At 32.3% G+C, this 20,847-nt stretch overlaps 2 protein-coding genes across 6 annotated transcripts; one reads left to right on the top strand and one right to left on the bottom strand.

Annotated features, from left to right (window-relative positions):
* The first annotated feature begins 5,170 nt into the window (after positions 1–5,170).
* Positions 5,171–7,736, top strand: LOC107482347 (serine/threonine-protein kinase WNK8). The gene is given in 6 exon segments (XM_021139682.2): positions 5,171–5,361; positions 5,455–5,675; positions 6,034–6,191; positions 6,278–6,662; positions 6,755–7,471; positions 7,474–7,736. Coding segments are annotated over 5 exon segments (1,494 nt in total). The 5' UTR covers positions 5,171–5,361; positions 5,455–5,482; the 3' UTR covers positions 7,515–7,736.
* A 3,744-nt stretch (positions 7,737–11,480) lies between these two features.
* On the bottom strand, positions 11,481–19,365 carry LOC107482452 (calcium permeable stress-gated cation channel 1). Of its 5 annotated transcripts, none has more exons than XM_016102943.3 (12): positions 19,222–19,365; positions 17,813–18,160; positions 17,565–17,714; positions 17,054–17,189; positions 16,482–16,583; positions 15,510–15,626; positions 15,335–15,415; positions 14,454–14,794; positions 14,114–14,359; positions 13,331–13,655; positions 12,938–13,171; positions 11,481–12,075 (listed from the first exon to the last, which is right to left on the bottom strand). In XM_016102943.3, the coding sequence occupies exons 2-12, from the start codon at positions 18,124–18,126 to the stop codon at positions 11,797–11,799; spliced, it is 2,325 nt and encodes a 774-aa protein (XP_015958429.1). In that variant the 5' UTR covers positions 18,127–18,160; positions 19,222–19,365; the 3' UTR covers positions 11,481–11,796. The 5 variants fall into 5 exon arrangements, with proteins under 5 accessions (XP_015958429.1, XP_015958431.1, XP_015958432.1 ...); XM_016102945.3 differs by having other exon boundaries at positions 18,958–19,294; XM_016102946.3 differs by having other exon boundaries at positions 18,962–19,294.
* Between the last annotated feature and the right edge of the window lie 1,482 nt (positions 19,366–20,847).

The following is a 20,847-nucleotide window of genomic DNA, read 5'->3' as shown; positions in this document are numbered from 1 at the left end:
ATTCTTATAATTATTTTTGTACGACTAAAAGTTTCGTATAGTGTTTTTTTTATGTAGAATAAAAAAAGTTTGTGATTCATAATATTTTCATAAAGTTTTATTGTATGGATACAAGATTAATTAGATAACAAATTGAATTTTAATTAATATATTTTATTTTCTGTTCATATTTTTTCATTAATTATCTTACTTTTTATATTTACAGTAAATATTGAATGCAAAAAGAAAAAAATAATATTGAATGTTATCTATTTTATTTATTTATAGTCATAATTAAATTTGATATAATTATAGCAAGTATCTAGAATTAATAATAACATGATACTACAATTTTAAGTTGTATAATATAATAAAAAAATGTATCAATTTATGTATGCTTCCTAATAGAACCGTCAAAATGGGCTAAACTCATCGGACCAACCTGTTTACCCATTTAAATGGGCGGACTTTGCCTCTAAAATTAAACCCGTTTAAATTTCGGGCTAGCCTGTGTGATAAATGGGTGGCCTGTTTATTTTTTTTTTTACATTTTTTTCAAAAAAATTAGTACTTTTAATTGATATTTCTCTCGATTCGACTTGAAAATCAGACCTATCAACTAAAAAATATATTATTTTTAAAGATTTTTGACCTAAAAGTGATATTTTTTGTCAAAATATTTTTCAAAAAATAAAATTAAATGATAAACGGGCTGGCCCATTTAACCCATTGGACTGACCATAAACGGTCCGGGCTAGAAATTAAAATTCTGGCCTGCGAATAAAGTGGGCTTAAACGGATTAGCCCATTTAACCCATTGGCTTAATGGGCTGGGCCTAAATGGACCGGACTAGCCCGTTTGACAGCCCTACTTCCTATATAGCAATGATATTATATATATTTATATATCTCCTCTTTTAGCTCTTTTCTAAAAATATTGGCATATAATTAATGTAGATAACATATATATTGAGTAAGTATCTCTATTGAATTAATCATAAAGGTTAATAAAATATAATCTATCAACAGTGTTACCTATGGTACGGTAGATTATGTAATGAAAAGGTTTGAAAAATAAAGGCAAGAATTATAAGGTTATGGAAAGTCCCATACAAATTTGACAAGAACAAGACGACTTACGTAGAAATGGTTCTCATGGATGATAAGATAAGTTGATTATTTTCCATGATTCTTTCAAGTGATGCTAGGTCCAGCTTATAAATATTTTTTGTTTATATTTTAAATTTATTTGACAAGTAAACCCTCGCACGAATCAAAGAAAGTACGATTTTATAGATTTATAAGTGTTAATAGTCTTTATATTTAATTTGTTTAATAGTGTGATAATATAGCTAATATATTTGTTGGTGGATTTAACTATTATTACTATATTATTTATGATCACATTCAGTATATATGTGTGATTTATTGAAAAAAGTACATTATTAAAATCGATTAATAACTATTTTAGAATTAATCCAATTAACACTGAATTAAAAAAAGAACAAACAATGCATAACATGTTACTTTTTTATTAATCAAATTATTATAATTCAAATTAATTTTAAAAAAAATAATTTAAAATTATAATTTCAATCTTCTCACGTGCATAGCACGGGTGATTATACTTGTTCAATTTAAACTCCGGAATATATATGTTAAGGTGTCTTAAAATATCTTGATGTAATAAGGAACTACTCTCCAACTTCAAGGTAGTTCTTTTAAAAAAACTAAGGTGACTTGAATGTAGTTTCATGTCAACTTCAATCGATAATAAGAAATATTTATGAGGAATTTTGATGTCTATATTAATAAGAATTTTAACCGATTAAAATAAAATTAGGATTAAGAAATATCTAAAGTTAATGAGATATTTTTTTTGTTGGTGACTGGTTAATGAGATATTTATATAAAAAGTGATGATTTAATTATTATGGTAAGAAAGTTTATTAAGCTTCCTTAAAATGGTCTAATATTTTTTTTGACTCCATGCTCACTAAAAAAAAAAAAATTCATCACAATCCTAGTTTCATTTTTTACCTTTCACCTTTTATCTTTCTTTCTTTTTATTTTCCGTCGCACTGTCATCCTTGCCATCATCAACAAACTTCAATGCCACTGCCTTTTTTCCCTGTCGTGCCGCTGTTGCTGTGTCATGCCCTCCTCGTCAAAAGTGTCACGGCTGCATCGCACTGTTCGTCGTCTATCTTTACCGTCGTGCCTGAACACACCCATTATCGTGTCAACGCGGTTTCTTTCATCTCTATTGCTTAGTGCCTCCTCTTTCGATTATCTTGCGCCATCGAACCGCACTACTCCAAAAGTTAGTAGATGTTTCTTTTTCGGTTCTGTGGATGTTTCTTTCCTATTCCGAATTCTAAAACTAGATAGAAGGCTTCATAAGAAATTAGATATTTCTTTTATTAGAGATTAAATTTTTCTTTTATTCGAGATTAGAGGTTTCTTTTAGTTATACTATTTGTCTTTTCTATTCAAAAGTGAATGTTTCTTTTCTCATTCTTTGGATGTTTTTTTGGCGGAGGTCGACAATGACAATAGCTTAAGAGAAGTTGAGACGCGATCGCAGAAGTTTACATGAACAAGAACATTGATGCTATACAAAAGAGATATAGACACGAGTAGGGACAGTTACTTTACTAATTCTTATTATTCAAAATTCCTTTGTTACTAATTATTCAAAGAGTAAATTATTGTTTTTGTCCCATGTTTGGGGTAAGTTCTATTTGTGTCCCTAACGTTTAAATTGTCCTATTTGTATCTCTAACGTTTATAAAAGTGATTCAATATTATCCTACTATCAATTATACTAACAAATCAGATTATATTTTTCAATTATTCTCACTTAGATGTATTTATTCTTAATTAGGTCTCACTTGGATGTGTTCGATTTTAATATTATACCCACTATTTGTGTTTAGATTCAATTATGTCCCTATAAAAGTGAATTATGTAAATGTTGTAGGAATTAGTTTCAACTTTTGATGAGCTATTTTTCGGTGTGAATCATCGATTCTATCCCAGATATTTGTATTCTAACTTCAAGAAGAGATTTTTAAAATTCAAATTAAAGCGTTCATGATGTGTAATTGACGACATGATAACATTGAATCACTTTTACAAACGTTAGGAATACAAATAGGACGATTTAAACGTTATGGACACAAATAGAATTTACCTCAAACATTGGGACAAAAACGATACTTTACTCTTATTCAAATTTTAACTCTTAACAAAATTTAAAATTAATAATTATTAAATAAAATTTTTAAAGTTGACTGATTTAAGCATTTGATCTTATACTTTTTTTTCAATTGGTCTAATATAAACAATGATTTGACCACTTGGATGAATGAAAAATTTTTAAATTTCTGGGTTTAAATTTTTTACTACTAATCTTTATTTTACTTTGGTTTATAAAATAAAAGTCATTTGGGGAATAAAATTTTTTTTACTAATCTGTTAATTGCTAATATGGCATTTAGCATGAAGAAAATATTTAAAAAGTATTGAGATAAAATTTATGGTATTATGAGTGTTACTACTGTTTTAGATTCTAAGTACAAGATGGTTGGGATTGAATTTTAATTTAAAAATATGTATTTAGATCTAGCAGAATATTTGAAGAAAATTGATAGAATTCATCAGTTATGTAATGAGTTGGCTAATAAATACACTCAAATAATGAGTTGTGTTATGTCACATGATGGTGTTGGTATTGGTACAAAAAGAAATTGATGAAAGTGAAAATATAAGTCTATTTGGGGGGTGATGATTATATGGTGTATCTTAAAAGAAGAAAAATGATAAGAAATTCATATGTGAATGTTGAATTTGATCATTATATTGAGGAAAAAATTCATCCTCCAAATGATCTTAACTTTAATATTTTGAAATGGTGAAAGAACAATCAGATGAAATTTAAAGTTCTTACAAAAATAGTTAATGATATATATGTTATTCCAGTGTTCAATGTTGTTTCTGAATCTGCTTTTAGTACAAGTGGTTGTGTAATTTCTTCTGGTCGCAAAAAATTCAAACAAGCCATAATTAAAGTTTTGATGTGTAGGCAAAATTGGTTATGAACACTTTTAAAGGCTAAAAATGATATATTATACTTTTTTTAGTTTTAAATTATTTGAACTATTAAATTGTATGAATTTTATGTTTATATTTTAATTTATTTATAAATTTTAAGTTTGTGTCTTAATTTATATATAAATATATAAAAATTAAAATATTTTTTAATTTTTATAAGAGTGAATAATTAAAATATTTTTATACGAGTTAGAATTTTGTAATTTACTATTCGCAAAAAACAAATAATAATAAAAAAACGATAAGACAGAATTGAATAGGACAAAAACCGACCATACCCAGCATCGTCACCCCTTAACAGAGCCTTGTTTGAAACTTTTTAAGTTTAAAAGTAAAAATAAGCATAGAGTGTTATTGAAGTCAGCTTCAGTCTTCAGGTAACCAGGTCGCAGTTTGAAAGTCAAAATAACCAGATAGCGTTTGCCACTATCGTGTGTGACTTTGCAGCGGTTTGTTCTGAAGATGCAGAAGCTCCATCCATGCCTCAATTTCGGTTCAGTATGATCACCATCATGCCGCTCTCCACTCATCACAATCCCAGTTCCTGCCATTCTGCCATGCAATTTCGATCCCATTCCTCGTCCCCAAATGCCATCGCGATCTCCCTCCTCGGTTACCCATTCCACTTCCGATCGGAGTTCGATTCCTACTCCATCGCTTCCGAGGCTTTCTCTGAACGGATTTCTTCCCTTCCGATCCCAATTTTGTGCCTTGTGACCCTTTAATATTAGCCCTAGGGTTCGCCGCACCGGAAAATTAGTAATCGTAAAAAGCAGAAAATCAATTGTTGCTGTTTTTATTTTTCGTTTTCCTTTTCCAAAATGGATTCCGAGGCTGGCGTTGTGGAGAAAGATCCAACTGCGCGATATGTACGGGTACGTTTCTTCATTGTTTTCTGTCTTTTTCTGTTTGCTCTATTGGACTTAATTTCTTGGTATATTATATTCAATCTGTGATTTTTACTGGTTTAAATCACTTTCAGTATGATGAATTGTTGGGGAAAGGAGCGTTCAAAACTGTGTATGGATTCCCCTCTCACTTTCTCTCGTTATGCTAATAATTTTTTTTTTAGTTTAATTTTTTTTTTTTTTTTGTGGAGGATGTTTTGCAATCACCGCAACAATTGGAAAGATTGTACTCTGAGGTTCATTTCCTCAAGTCATTGAAGCACGAGAATATCATCAAATTCTACAATTCTTGGGTCAATGAAAAATCCCGGACTATCAACATCATCACCGAGTTGTTTACCTCTGGCAGTTTGAGGCAGTGAGTTTTAAGTGATCTTATTGATCTGCAGTTATCCTTTTTTCGGCACTCGATTTTGTAATTGTTTAAGATATGCTCTTTCTTGATGTTTAGATATAGAAAGAAACACAAGAACATTGATATGAAAGCCATGAAGAATTGGTTGAGGCAGATTCTTCGAGGATTATGCTATCTGCATGGCCATAATCCGCCCATAATTCATAGGGATCTGAAATGTGATAACATCTTCGTCAACGGTAATACTGGACGTGTTAAGATTGGAGATCTTGGATTGGCAGTTGTGATGCAGCAGCCTCTTGCTCAGAGTGTTATAGGTAATAATGTTTGTCCTTGTTGGGGTTGCTTGGATTAAATCGGAATTAGCTATCAACATGATGATGACTAAGACCAGGTTTGGTAAAACTTTAGCTTTTCAAAATAAAAATGACTTTCAAAAATTACAAGTTACAAAAATTTAACATTTAAAATCAATTTAATAGACATAAATATGATAAAGAGTAAGAATAGATGTAGATATTTGTTATTATATAAGGTTATATTAGACTTTTTTCTAAAACACCTTTAGCTGTTGAAATCTAAAACCACAAGCACACGATCTTTTTAATTTACCAAACACAAAAGCCTGTCCAAAAAATTTTACCAAACCGGGCTCAAGTTGTTAACTTTGTGCAGGCACGCCTGAATTTATGGCACCGGAACTTTATGAAGAACAATATAATGAACTTGTTGACATATATTCTTTTGGCATGTGTGTGTTGGAAATGGTCACCTGTGAATACCCATATAGTGAATGTAGAAATCCGGCACAGATATATAAGAAAGTTACTTCTGTAAGTCTGCGTTTATGGTTTTAATGTTACATATGTATCTAATGATTTATCTTTCTATAAATTTATTTCACATTGATTACTTTCAGGGTATAAAGCCTGCCGCTCTGGCTAAAGTACATGATTTGAAATTGAGAGAATTTATTGAGAAGTGTCTAGTTCCAGCAGCTATGCGACTGCCGGCGTCTGAACTGTTGAAAGACCCATTCCTTGTTGCTGAAAGCCCGAAGGAGATCAATCATGATACACTACTGCAGCTGACTAATCCGCCAATATCTGAGCCTTGTCCTATGGAGACAGACTCAAGCTCCAGGCATACTTCACATGGTTCCTCTGTGAGTAGTATTGAAGAAACTTCCTTAGTTTCAGTGTTCGATCTTCTGCAGGTGACTCAGAAAAACGAATTCCGGTTAAGAGGGGAGAAAACTGCCACCAGTACAATTTCACTTACCCTGCGAATTGCCGATGCATGCGGTAACTGATATTGAGAACTTCTTGTGCTAATCTAATCATGAAGAAAATCACCATAACCCTGAATTCATGCCCTATACTATGCGTTTTTGTAGGTCGAGCAAGGAATATCCATTTTCCGTTTTATACCCATTCTGACACGGCCAATTCAATTGCTGTGGAGATGGTTGAGCACCTGGAACTTGCGAAGGAGGATGTAACTGTGATTGCTGAGCTAATACAAAACATGATTCTGAAGCTCATGCCCAACTGGAAACCTTCCTCTCATTCCTCTCTCAACTTGTCATCTGAAAAAGATCACTTGTACAAGCCTTCGGAAGAACTTCGGAGCTGTGGAACATCAAGTTGCCAGTGGCCATCACTATCAAGTGTTTTTGATACAAAAGCAATTCAAGATGATTCTGTTCGCTTACATCATGATGGAGAAAATCATTATATACAAGAATCTGTTATGTCAGAGATTTCATCAGAGTATGGGACTACATTTGCTTTAGATTCGAAGAGTGAAGAGCATGATAGCTTTAGTATGGACGGATGCTGCAAAGGTTCCAATGGCTTAAATACCAATTCAGATGCCGGGTTCTGTGCTCAAGATGATAATGAACAATCAGAGAAATCAGCAGGCGTTATCAATTCACAATGCAGTGCATTCGAAAACTTTGACGTGTCAAGTATATGTTCTGTTGCTCTAGCCGGCATAGATAATTCAAACGAGCTACAGCTGGAGCTTGATGCAATAGAAACGCAGTATCACCAATGTTTTCGTGAGCTCGTGAAGATGAGGGAGGACGCCATAGAAAACGCCAAAAGGAGGTGGATTACAAGGAAGAAAATATCAGTTATGTGATGCACTAAGATGATTTTGTCCCGGGTTTTTTTTTACCCTGTATTTTTTGAAGAGTATAGTGATAGTTAGGTACTGAAAATTTCGACTTCGGACTAATTAGTTTCTGCAAAAAAAAGGGTACCAATTTAGTCTTTTATGATAGCAAACAGTGGATATATAATGTCCTTTTATCAATTCATCGCTTAAAATTTAAGGGTGGTGTTTATATATATCGATAATAACTTTAACGTATCTATTTATGAAAGATGGTTATGTAGATAAGAATTTTTGAAGTGAAATTTTATCTGTTTTGGTAGGATTTCTAATAAATAAAGAGCAATTAATAAATGTTATATGAAAATTTAAAAAATAATAAATATATTACTGTCTAAAATTATATTGTTTCTATGCTCATGCGGTAGCAATGGGACACACACTATCGTAAATAACAAAATACATGGATAATTTTATTTTGTTTTGTACTATCCATTGACGGAAGGATATATATGTCTACCGTTTACTATCGTGTAAGACCTACTTGATACTTTTTTTTATTCTTCAAGAGTTAATTAATCCAAGATTGAAATAATTGAGGATCTAATTGTCAATTTATTGGTGGTGAGAAGCGAACAAATACGAGAATAGAAGGATATATATGTCTACCGTTTACTATCGTGTAAGACCTATTTGATACTTTTTTTTCTTCTTCAAGAGTTAATTAATCCAAGATTGAAATAATTGAGGATCTAATTGTCAATTTACTGGTGGCGAGAAGTGAACAGATACGAGTGGTGACTGGCGGTGAACAGCGAGCAGAGATGACGAAGACGAGACCAATGAGTGAGACGCTGTTGCTATGTGCATCTGTTCTTATGCTTGACCACAAGAAAGAAAGCGAGCCACCGCAAAGCACAGATCGATGAGATGACGCTGAGGAGACAACAGTGAAGGTGCAGGGACGACAAAGAGTGGGTTTAGGCAAGGTGACAGAGGTGAAGGTGCACGAACGACGCAACGTCGATAGAGGAGATAGACGACAAAGGAACTGATGGACGCAGAAGACTCGGTGACGAGATGGCAACTGTGTGGTATTGGTGACAGCGGCTTTGAGAAGATTGAGTTCCACTGCCGTTTTAGGAAGAGTGCATTGAGAGTGTGAGGAAGTACGTTGGGGAAGGGGGATTGAGGTTCAGAGGGGAAAGGGAGGGGGATTGGGTTCATAAGGGGGGATTTTGGATTTTTCAGGTTGGACTGGATAATTAATTAAAAATTCTACATTGAATTTTTCGATGGCCATCTCAGCATTATTCTCGCTTGTCAAATTTTAAAATCATTTAAGGACTATTTTGTCAATAACAAAAGTCAAGTACTATTTTGTCAGCGTCAGAATTTTTCAAGTACTGATTTAGTATTTACCTCTTTTACTTTTTATCAAATTTTTTAATGCGGCAAAAAAGGACTCACTCGACCTAATTCATCCATATCATAGTGTGGGAATTGAATCGAATGGAATCACTCAATCTTCTACCCAATTTCCTAATGCAATAAGAGATGAACTCATTCAACCTCAATTGTCCATACTATAGTTTTATCACAAAACTAAAAAAGAGATTTTTCACACATGTAATCACTCTATGATAGCTACAATAGTTTAAGTGGTATTTATAATCTTTATTAACTTAAAAAATCTGAATCCATTAACTTAAAACTCAATCTAATAACTAAATAAATAAAATCAAAATATATAAAATTAAAATAAAAATTTTAGTATTTAAAAATATAAACTAATAACTATCAAATAATACTTGAACTCTTCGTATCACAAATATTTAAAATAAGTATCATTTTCCTTCTTTTCAAAAAAAAAATGTCGTCAAATCTTATAGCTGAAAAAAATAATCATAAAAAGACATACAAAGAAGATATTTTTTTCCTTTTTTTTGTGTTTATTTTTAGTATTGATTATTGTTTTTTTTTTACCCCAAAAAAACGTCAATACTATTGCTCAATGAATTTTTTTATTTAAATCAATTTTTTCGATAAATAATAATAATAATAATAATAATAATAATAATAATAATAAATACGAGAAGAGGGGGAAAATGAACAAGGATGAACAATAAAAAGACGCATAATAGTTAAAAAAGAGAAGAATAAATTAAATAAATAAAAATTTAATTATTCTATTAAGTTCCTATAATTTTATTAAATTTATTATTAGATCTTTATATTTTTTTAATTGATCTCTGTACTAAATTTACCGAATTGCTACTCCTTTGCTTTCAATTATTTTTCTTTAAGTTCTTTATTTCCTTCATTTTTATACATTCTTCATACCTCTGAAGAGTATTTGAGGTAACAAGATCTAAATTTTTAGATCAGTTGTTATACGAGTCGTTCTTACTTTTTAATTTTTAGTTTGATGGGATGCTACATATCCATGTAACCATATAACTAAGTTGATCCAATACTAAAAAAATCTAATATCACTAAATGAAACGTAAAATATACGCACCCAACACAGATGAAATCGCTCTTGTCCAACGCTTCTTCTCCCCCACACTTCTTCTTCTTCTCCTGCACTTCTTCTTCTTCTTCCCCTTCGCGTTCCTCCTTCTCCTCATTTTTTGCGTTCCTTCTTCTTCACGTGTTTTGTCCTTATCGTCATTCTTTTGTTGTTGTTGCTGTTTTTTTTTGTCTTTTCCTCCTTCTCTCTGGTGAAGAAACAGTAGAAGGTGAGGAAGAAGAGTTTTGAATAGTGCAAAAGAAACTGAACACAGTACCCATGGTGAACCGAACAAAGTACTCATGGTGAATCAAACACAATACAATTGTATAGTACTGAGTGAACGAACCCTGAATGCTAAATCCTAAACCCTGAACCCCTAAAACCCTGAACCCTGAACCCTAGACTCCTAAATCCTAAACCCTCAACCATAAACACGGTGACCGAAATTAATACACGGGGCGACCGAAAGTTTGAAACACACTGAACCCCTGTACATTGAACCCTGAACCCATAAACCCTAAACCTTAAAATACTAAACCCTGAAACACTATCGTCATTCTTTTGTTGTTGCTGCTGTATTTTTTGTCATTTCCTCCTCTCTCTCTCTGGTGAAGAAGCAGTAGAAGGTGAGGAAGAAGAGTTTTGAATAGTGCAAAATGAACCGAACACAGTACTCATGGTAAACCGAACATAGTACTCATAGTGAACCGAATACAATATAATTGTATAGTATTGAGTGAACGAAACATAATTCATTATATAAAATCAAATTTAAATAGCTTTCTGCAGAATGAAGTGAACACAGTACTCATAGTAAAACAATTGTATAATACTGAGTGAACGAAACATAATCCATTATATAAAATCAAATTCAAATAACTCTGCCTACAATTTACATATTATCAACTAAATTCAATTCAATTCAATTCAGTACACCTCCGTCCATTTAATTCAATCCAAATTTGCAATTGAATTCTATTCAATTCGATTCAAAATTGAATAATCCAAACTTTGTCATTTTGATTCGTTTCAGAAGAGTAATCCAAATCGCTCTCCTGATTTGAAATTGAGTCATTTATTGTTTCGATTCAGAAGTGCAGATCGAAGAAAAAAACGAAAAAGAATAGGAAGAATATAAATGCAACGTAATCAGATCGAAATAAGAAAACGAGAAGATGAACGTGACCATAGGAGAACAACAAAAGCAATGCAGATCAATAAGGAAGAACACAAGCAGTGAAGAAGGAGGAGGAGGAGGAGGTTTACATTGCAGCAGAAGGTTTACGTTGAGCAAATTTTTAAGTTGCAACACATTATATGTAACGCGTGTATGACAAATGAGTGAGAATGTGAAAGACGCGTATGTGGAGGAAATTACTTGATTAACAACCATGTAAAAAATACATAGATACAGAGCTTTTCTAAGGTTGGAGTTTGAAGAATGAATATTTTGCAAATATTTATTCAAATAGTAGAGATACAGTACTTTCTATGATTAATAAGTACAAATATAATTTATTATTTAACATTCGCTAAAGAATACAAGGTATTAAGAAAGTGCTAAACAACTTAATGACAAGAAATTCTGAAGTTTGGATACTATATAGGTTTTTCCAACTTCTACAATTGCGGTGCTGTTTTGTTCTACAAAGCAAGCAAATTTGCTTGCTATTTACGCAACAAAACCTGAAATACATTACATTTCGACCTACTTTTTCTACAAGAGATTACCATCTTACTCAACAAAACGCCTAATGTACAATTGGTGATGACATTTCTGATTCCTTGGACCATTCACTGATTCAGGGTTCATTTTGGATGCCATCACCGGCAAACGGGGATTGAGGCGGAGACGATGTGCCGCTGATTCTACTCGGCAACGGCGTGTGCCTTTGTGAGTGCCGCTTTGTGCGCACTGTCATACTCTCAGTTTCCCAGTTGTTGCTAAACGTATCGTCATCGTCATCCTCGTCGTCCATGCTGTCCTTAAAAACTGGGTGTATGTAAGCATTATGTAGATAGCCTTTCAGGTTCAGGTGAGGTTCTGTTGCTTTTTCTAATGTATCTTTCATCATTGCTTCCTATTGTAAAATTATTGCACACACAAGAAGGAAAATTAGCATTTCATCAAATGGCAAACTTGTAGATCTCAATTCACTAACTAGAATATTTGATGAGTTCGAATCAGTTCTCTAGTTACATTAAGTACTTGTTTAGGTGTCATTAAGTTGATAAAAAGAGACTTTGTTTTTCAATGAAAAAGATCTTTTTTCATTTTTTAGCGTGTTTGACAAATTTCTAATAATAAAAGTAAAAATACTAGAAAAATAAAAAAAATTTTGTGAAGTTACTATTCACATCTTTTTTAAAAAGTTTTTTTTTTAAAAAAATTGTTTACATAATAAATAAACAGAGAAATACTTTTATATATACCTAAACATAATTGATAGATAAAAAAATCTTTTTGTATGAAATATCCACTTTTTTATAAGATCTTTTAAAAAAAGATAACTCGAAAAAAAAAAATTTTCTTAGAAACTCACCTATCAAACCATAAATAATAAAAAGATAGAAATATTACATGTTAAGGAATAATGTATTTAATAAAATTTAAGAAAATATCAAATTATAGTAGTGTCAAAGGAAAGTTACTTATTCGAAGGAAGAAGTGATGAGTAAGACTATTAAAGCATTTCACTACTCACCAAAATAACCATCTATCATGATATATAATTTCCCTCAAATTTTATTAGTTGACAACATAAAATTGTTTTACATTATATCATTGCTTAGACATTGATCACAACATATTAAAAACAATTACGTCCCATTGATTTTATGGAGTTCTAATAAATGATCAGTCAATAATAGAAACAATGACTTCACCATCAGTTATACACTAGAAATAAATACTAACAAGTAAAAGGAACAAATAAACATTACCTGTAATGGAAACTTAACAAATGCAGGTTCGAAACGGCCTTTGCAGTACCGATAAAACCATATGGTCAGTATTGGAAGCACAATGAGAAAAGGCGTCGACGAAGCAGCCTTTTTTGTTGTGAGGAGTCCCATCAGAACTATCTGTGACACTGTCAATGCAATCACAATACGGCCATGGACATCAGGCCAGAATTGTGCACCACTCTCATACTCCTGATTATAAACATTGATGATCTACAATTGGAAGAGATATCTTTGTCTTAATATATCAGAAAGATAGTGTATATATTACAATATAAAATTTGATGTTAATTTGTTTGCAGTCTTAATTAACTATTAATATCACAGAAATCATGAACAGATATAAAACTTCGGTTATCAACGATTCGATACCTGATGACGGAAAACTACATAGGCAAGTCCAAAGAAAATGATTATGAAGGGAAGTACAGCAGGTGTAACTGCAGCATATACTAGCCCCAACAGAAAGTACAATTGTATTCGGGGCTCTCCCGTGTTGAAACCGATACTTCCAGGATCCATGGCCTCTTCCCTGTCCTTCTCGGTTTTAACCAAGAAGAAGTTCTTCAAGTGATAAAAAATAAGTGGCTTCAACATCAAAACCTCTGCAGCTATACTAGCCCATCCATCAACCATGATATAAGTTATAAAGAAAGTTGCTTTTAAAGGAATCGCAGTGCCAATTGTTATAGGATATCTGCCAGAAAAAATGTAGCAAGTGTTTAATGTTACCGACATATGCTAATGCAATATAAGTATACGAGCTTTAACAATTAGGTAAGGGAAATTATTGACCAAGACTATTAAAATCCACGAGTAACCATGAAATAATAGAGTAAACAGTAACTAAGCTGATGAGGGAGAGTATATTACTCTTATGTGATGTATCTTACATGAGAGGAATATTAGCATCTATTTATCTTTGAGACTCTTTGATATGACATGGTTATATCCTGATTTCTAACTAAGATTATTTCACGGTGAACAACACAACACAAAACAATGATTCTCAAATAGCAGGTGTGTTTACAGAAGCAAGAAACGCCTATTTCATATAATGAGAAGTAATCTAATATATTGACCAAAGACATGTTTATCTTACTTGCAATATAAAAATTAACTTGCAAAGAAAAACTTTTATTATGAATGTCTTACTGATTGGCTGGTTGGTGAACGAAAGACTTCAGCTGTTGAAATGCGGATCCAGTGAGTACGTTCCCAAGAAATATATTCACAAAATTGAACAGATAATATCTAGAAGCTGATCTCCTTTCAAGAGATGATATAGATCCAAAGCCTTCAAATTTGGACATGATCATCAGTATTGTGGGAAGAAAGATTAAGAAAAGCTTCAACACGATCCCAGGTAGAAAACCTTGAATGAATGACTTAATGAAAGGGCTGCACAAAGATGTAAGTTTGTATAAGTAAATTCAATCGAATAGTGATGTGAGAGATTATGTTTTCAGAGGTCCAAGTATGAGATTAGACTCACACAGAAACAAGTGGCTTCAACCATGGTGCAATCCTTTCGATTCCCTCAATACTTGCAAGTGCTTGAACAAATGCTATTGGGATCATGAAAAAGAAAGTGAGGAAGAAGAAAGCAACAGCCATGATTAACCTCCTGACAGAGAGGGAAAAGTATGGAATTGGCAGGTTTCGCCAATATACATCTCGTGGCTCTGGAGCCCATTCAGTCAACCAGAGTGTTGGGTTTCTAGTTTGTTGAGTTTGAGCACATACAGCGGCACCCCATCGTGTTTTAAATGAAACAAATGCCGCAGGCATGACAGATTTTGGATCATCTGTGACTTTTTTCCTCTCTGAAGCTATCTGCAAGGAGTGATCAACTAAAATTACACTAACCACAAACTCAATACTTTGATAAAGAAAAACTAACCAATAAAATCACATTTAGAATTGACCATAATTTCTTCATATATCGGTTTTGTCATGATACCACTTTTTCCAAAAGCTTAAACTAATAAGAAGGGGCAACATGAATTGTTATACCTCTAACAAAGTTCAAGTGAAATTGAGTTGCACAAGGTCATTAGTTCAATTCTTTCAGAGTTAATTTGCGCAAATTCAAGTTAACAATCAGAAAGGTAGCAAACTATACAAAAGAGAGAAAAGCTACAACCAAAACAGCTTAAAAACAGAATGAAGCAGATGTATATGTTACAAGGAAAACATACAATAATTTATGTTGTCATTATACTAGTACAGAATATGCTGTAGCTTATTATGCGAACTAGGAAAAACTAAAATCAGATTCTCATTTTATAAGCATGAAGAATTTGTATATCAACAAACTATTGTCGTTACTAAATTTCGACAAAAGTAAAACAAAGTAGAAAGAGAAACACATACTTCTTCTGACAACTTGTCAATTTCAGTGGTATGATAATCAATGGCATCCACTTTCTTCCCCCAAAGACCAAGGAAACCAGTCTGGTACAATGATAGAAGAGAAAGCTAAATATAAGAAATTCCCAAGAGAGTTTTGATCCAAAGTTTAGAGCATACCAATTTACAACCAAAATACCTTCATTTCGGGTCTTTCAGAAGTTCTTTCAAGTTTATTTCGATAATAGACAAGCCAGTTCTGCAGTTTCTTCTTCTTCTTGACCAACTTTGCAAGTGTGTTTGCATCATATATAACCTGAATACATAACAGACAAATTGCCACATACATATCATTTCTATCATAAATTGAGTGCAATGATGTCATGTAATTAGACAGTTAACTGATTTTTCTATCCCATAAGAAATCTGATCCACCGATAGAGAAACACTTGGGTACCCTTATTTATGAAGGTATTGGTAGTTTGGTACCACTTTTATAATCAGGGGTTAAGATCAATTCAGAAGTTTAACATATCTTAAAATATTAGTAACTTGAGTTTATTAGACATATAACAAATCCTGAACCACAAATAAAAAGAGTACCTGTACCCTTGAATTTTATGGGTGTATCTGGGATGCTCCCTAATGTAGTCACAGTTAATTTAAAAAAGAAAATTAAATTCAATTCACATTGTCAAACACTGTAAGAGGCCATCTTATGGAAGTTGGAAGTCCAGACATTGATTGTAGTAAAGGTTGAATTCCAACCAAAAGAAACCCGCCTAATGCACATCTATTAAAAAAGAACGAGATAAATGAACAAAATATCATCAAATTCTCTTGGTCCCAAAAATTATAGCAACCTTTAGCTTTGATCCCTTGAAAACTCAAATTTGGTCCCTTATTATTATTATTTTTTTTAACATCTCCACATTTGGTACACGATCTTAACTTACTATTTTGAGTGATATGTGGCAGTTAAAGATACACACACATTGCAATGTTGATGCGGATCACTTCGTTACCTCATCACTAAATAGGAAGTTATTGTTGACGATAAGTAGTGGTACTGGTAAAAACATGAAGATTGAAACCGTAGCCAAAAAGGGCTAACAGCATATTTAAAACAACAATAAAAATTATCATTCTTGAAGTACCCTGGAAAACCAACCTGGTGTGTAAGATAGTGACCCGGATGATTCACCATAAAAAAGTGCTCGACAAGCTCACTTACAGATTCATCAGGATCTGGTGGAATATTTCTAACAAGAACCTGACAATAATATATTTTATGTAAGCAAAATACACATGAAAGATCGTGTATGACAATTTAGACTACAGCTGTAATTTCTTGAACTTTAAGTATCAACATGCCTAAGAGCTGCAGAAATCTGTTTCATTAAAACCTTGTTTTGTACCTGTCATGTTGTATTTTAAGCAATTTATTTTTATTGCTCTCTACTCATTTTTTTTGCTTCTTTCTTGTATTCCTTTCCCACCAATAAAGGCCAAAAAAGAGAAAAGGATCACCATTGACTTTGCTTATTAATTGAATATTAAGCTACTGACATTATAGATGAAAATAATTAACTTGCACCAGTAATCAAAACCAAAAAAAAAAAAAAAAAAAAACCTGGAATCTAAAATCAGAATTCCATTGCTTCATATCCAAAGATGATAAAGCAGTAACACATAAAACAATTGCTCAGAAAATATGCATAAATTAAAGTAAAATTTATTTACTGTGAATTGATCAGGACGACGTTTCTCTGTTGCGAGGAATTCCAGCCTCATTGATGCAACTTTCTCATATTCCTTTAGCAATATATAGCAGACCCAAAAGGTAAATGCATAAGCCATTACTATGTGTCCCCAAAACCTGAGGCAATGTATAAAATTTTAATAGAGCACCAAACATGACATCATATCAGGAATGATTATAATTTAGGTATGCACAAAGTTACTCTGCAACTTCAACAAGTAAGATTGTGCACAAAAAACAGAATTAGCAATAATTTGAACGGAGATTTGAGGACTAAGTGATGCTACCTCAGGATTAAATATAGGGATTACGATGGAAGAAAGGGTAATTTTGATATCTCCACATAAAAGATTCAAAGAAATTGAGGTATGCATTGAACATAAGGTTGCACTAGTTGAATATTAAACCTCAGGGATGGTTTAATACAATTTACTTAACAACATCAAGAAGGACTAGCAGAAATGTAATAATACTGAATGGTTGATACGAAACCTTTCGGATCGACTGTGGACATTTGAAACAGAGAGTTTATCAATGTTACTGGAAGTTATGTTCTTAGCTCCTTCTAGACCAGTACTTGTCCAATTGACAGGAACCAGAACAATCCAAGCTAGGAATGCTATGGGAACAAATATCTTAAGCCTGAAAAAAAGAAAACAGAAAAACAGAAAATATCATAACTATAATATGCTTTGCTGAAATAGTGTATATATTCACAGAAATACAGAATTGTGCATTACCCTAACAGGTATATTCGCAAGTAAACAACGGAGTCCAATCCAGCATGGTCAATAAGCTCAGGTTCTGGCATTCTAAGTGCTTCTGGCATCCAATTCAAAAATCCAAGATATGCTCTCCAATCAAGGTTGACAAACTTGCGCACAAATACCCCTCCATGTACAGGGTCTGTTCTCAAACCCTTCAGATACCATTTTGGGAAGTATACACGGTCATTGAAAGGTTGAAGCCTCAAAATAGCAAAAGCCAAAAAGAAAAGAAATGCACTGCCAATGTTTATGGCAGCTGCAACCCCAATATCTCCAAGTGTAGTCATTTTATTTCTTTTAGCAGAACGAATGCATGCCTTCCTGAGATGAAAGTAAGAAAATGAATATTTGATTAAAAAAAAAAAGGGTTAGATTCATACCAAACACAAATCTAGTCCAAATTCATGGTAAACTAGCAGAAGGTCCTGACTTCCACTATCCAATAAGATTATATACAATGTTAAAATTTCGAAACTTAAGCATTCATCGCCATGACATCAAGTAAAACTTGAATAAAAGTTTTTCACATTGACAATACCTTTAAGAGCAAGCATTTAAAAATGAAAAATTCATCAAAAAGAATGGCATATTAGTCCTCCTTCATATGTAAATGAACAGAATTTTGCAGAAGAACTATTCTGTCGCCTTTTTCTCAAATTCTGAGGGTCAAATTTATAATTCTAAAACCTTCAGACATAACTTTTTGGATTGCAAAAAAACTCAGGTGTAGTCGACTTCACGTGAAGTTGATAGTTGAGAGCCGTTAAATTGTTTGACTGAATTCACTAAATTTTCAACTAACGACTCTCCACTATCAACTTCAAGTGAAATTGACTGCACCTGAGTTTCCACCGACATAGATTGAGAGTTTGCACCAATTCATAACAAACAATTACGACTGGATTCAATTATAATACCAAAAGCAAAACAAAGAAACTTCATCAAGTCAATCCATCTAGGTCACAAACATTCCACTCGAATAATAAACATAAGAGTTTCAATCGTACTCAAGCATTTCATAGTGCTAGTACTAACAAATATTAAAAAAAAAAAAGAAAAAACCAATTCCAAGAGTTTCAATTCGAAGATTCCAGAAAATAATAAGAATGAAGGAGTACAAACACAACGGCCAGTTCCGAGAAGAGCAGAGCGATGAAGATGCAGAGAACAACGAAAGGATGTGATTTGAGTTCGGATGGCTTTAAAACCAAACAAAGCAACAACCTCTATTATTTTTTTAATTTGTTTTGCAGCGAAACTTACTCACACACGCGACTACTGAGTTCAAAAATGACGAGGCTAGAACTAGAGATTTAATTGAGAGAAGAAGAAGAAGGTCCTCGTGGTTTCTGGAAGAGGCAGTTGCGGCTGTTGGTTCTTACCTTGTGGTAATGCGCTTACAGTTAGTTGAAGAGCACAGAGAATGAGTGAGCGAGTGGTGTTGGTGTTTTGTGTGTAGACCTTTCTCAATTATTCAAAGTCAGGATATAGTCTTTTTTTATTTTGGGAAATAAAGTCAATTTAGATTGAGTTTTTGATATGATAGCGTTGTTGTCGGATACTTTCAAGTTATCAAAAAATTTTAGTAAGATATTTTAATTTTGGTAAAAATTCATCTGGAGTCGACTTTACCTAATAATTTGATTAAGGTGAAAATTCAAGTACAGTCGATTTCATGTGAAGTTGATATCTAAGAGCCGTTAGATGAAAATTTAGTTAAATCGGTCAAGTCATCTAATGACTCTCAGTTATCAACTTCACGTAAAGTAAACTGCACCTGAATTTTCACCTTTGATTAAATTTTTATCTATCGACTCTTAGTTATCAATTTTACGTAAGATTAATTGCACCTAAATTTTCGTTTTTAATTTTTTTAATAAATTTTCATTATTAAATTATTTTTTAAAATTTTATTTCGTTAGATAAAATAATTTTCATATCATTATATTTGTTAATATAAAAAATTAATATTATTTTTTTAAAATTTTAAGAATTATTATATGTTTTATTAAATAATAATAATTGATTTGTCTAAAATTTTTGACAAAATTTGACATAAAAATTTATATTTAATAAAAAAATATTTTAAAATCAAAATTTCAATTACAATATTTAGATTTCTTACATCTAAAATACATTAAAGTTTAAATATATATATTGTTCAAAGATTCAAATCCCATCTAAAATTAAATAAAATATCTGGAGGTATCAGACAAGACAAGTACGATGGAGCCACATATCAAAAGAATGTAAGTATTAAATTTAAGAGTGAATTAAACATTTAAACCAGATGTAATGCGACGGTGAATTCGGTGGAATTAATTAATTAAATAAATAAATAGAAAAATATTAAAAGATGAGGTGGCGAAACGTAGAGCAAGTAAACCCGTACCGCGTATCCGTGTGGATAATGCGTTGGCTGCGCAGGACGCTAGCACCTTTTTTTTTTAATTCTTTTTTTATTTTTTAATCAAAGAAGGAACGGTTGGCAGTTTGGATAAGAAAACGTTTTTTTTTTTTCGAAGTTAGATAATTCTATTAATGGAAGGAAAAAAAATATATAGGTACACGTATATGAAAAGAGGAGCTGTTTGGTTTAGTATGTAAGATACCATTCTCAAGGTTTACGTAACATATAAATCACAAATCAGAGTCTTTGGCCCCGTTTTTAGCAGCCAATATATTCATTTTTAATTAAATCTCCTTTGATTTCTCACAATGAAAGATACAATGATTAATTATTTCTGGAAATTGTAAGCATTTTCGATAGATGGGTTGAATCGATAGGATGCGATGATGAAACTTTTGTAATACTGAAAGCTTTTCATGGAAGCCTTATTAGAGAAAAATCTTAAATTTTATTGGGATTTTCAACTTCCACAATTTTCGCCACAAATTTCATTGTTTCATAATCTCTAGACAAAATTTAATGGGAGTATGCGAAAATCATAACACGGTACCCAGTACTCACTTCATACAAACCACTTTTACTAAGGGCCCAATAAATT

This window comes from Arachis duranensis, chromosome 4, assembly GCF_000817695.3.
Source record: "Arachis duranensis cultivar V14167 chromosome 4, aradu.V14167.gnm2.J7QH, whole genome shotgun sequence".
NCBI classification, from domain to species: Eukaryota; Viridiplantae; Streptophyta; class Magnoliopsida; order Fabales; family Fabaceae; genus Arachis; species Arachis duranensis.
The sequence above is the reverse complement of the archived record's forward strand: the minus strand, read 5'-3'. Positions and strand labels throughout refer to the sequence as shown.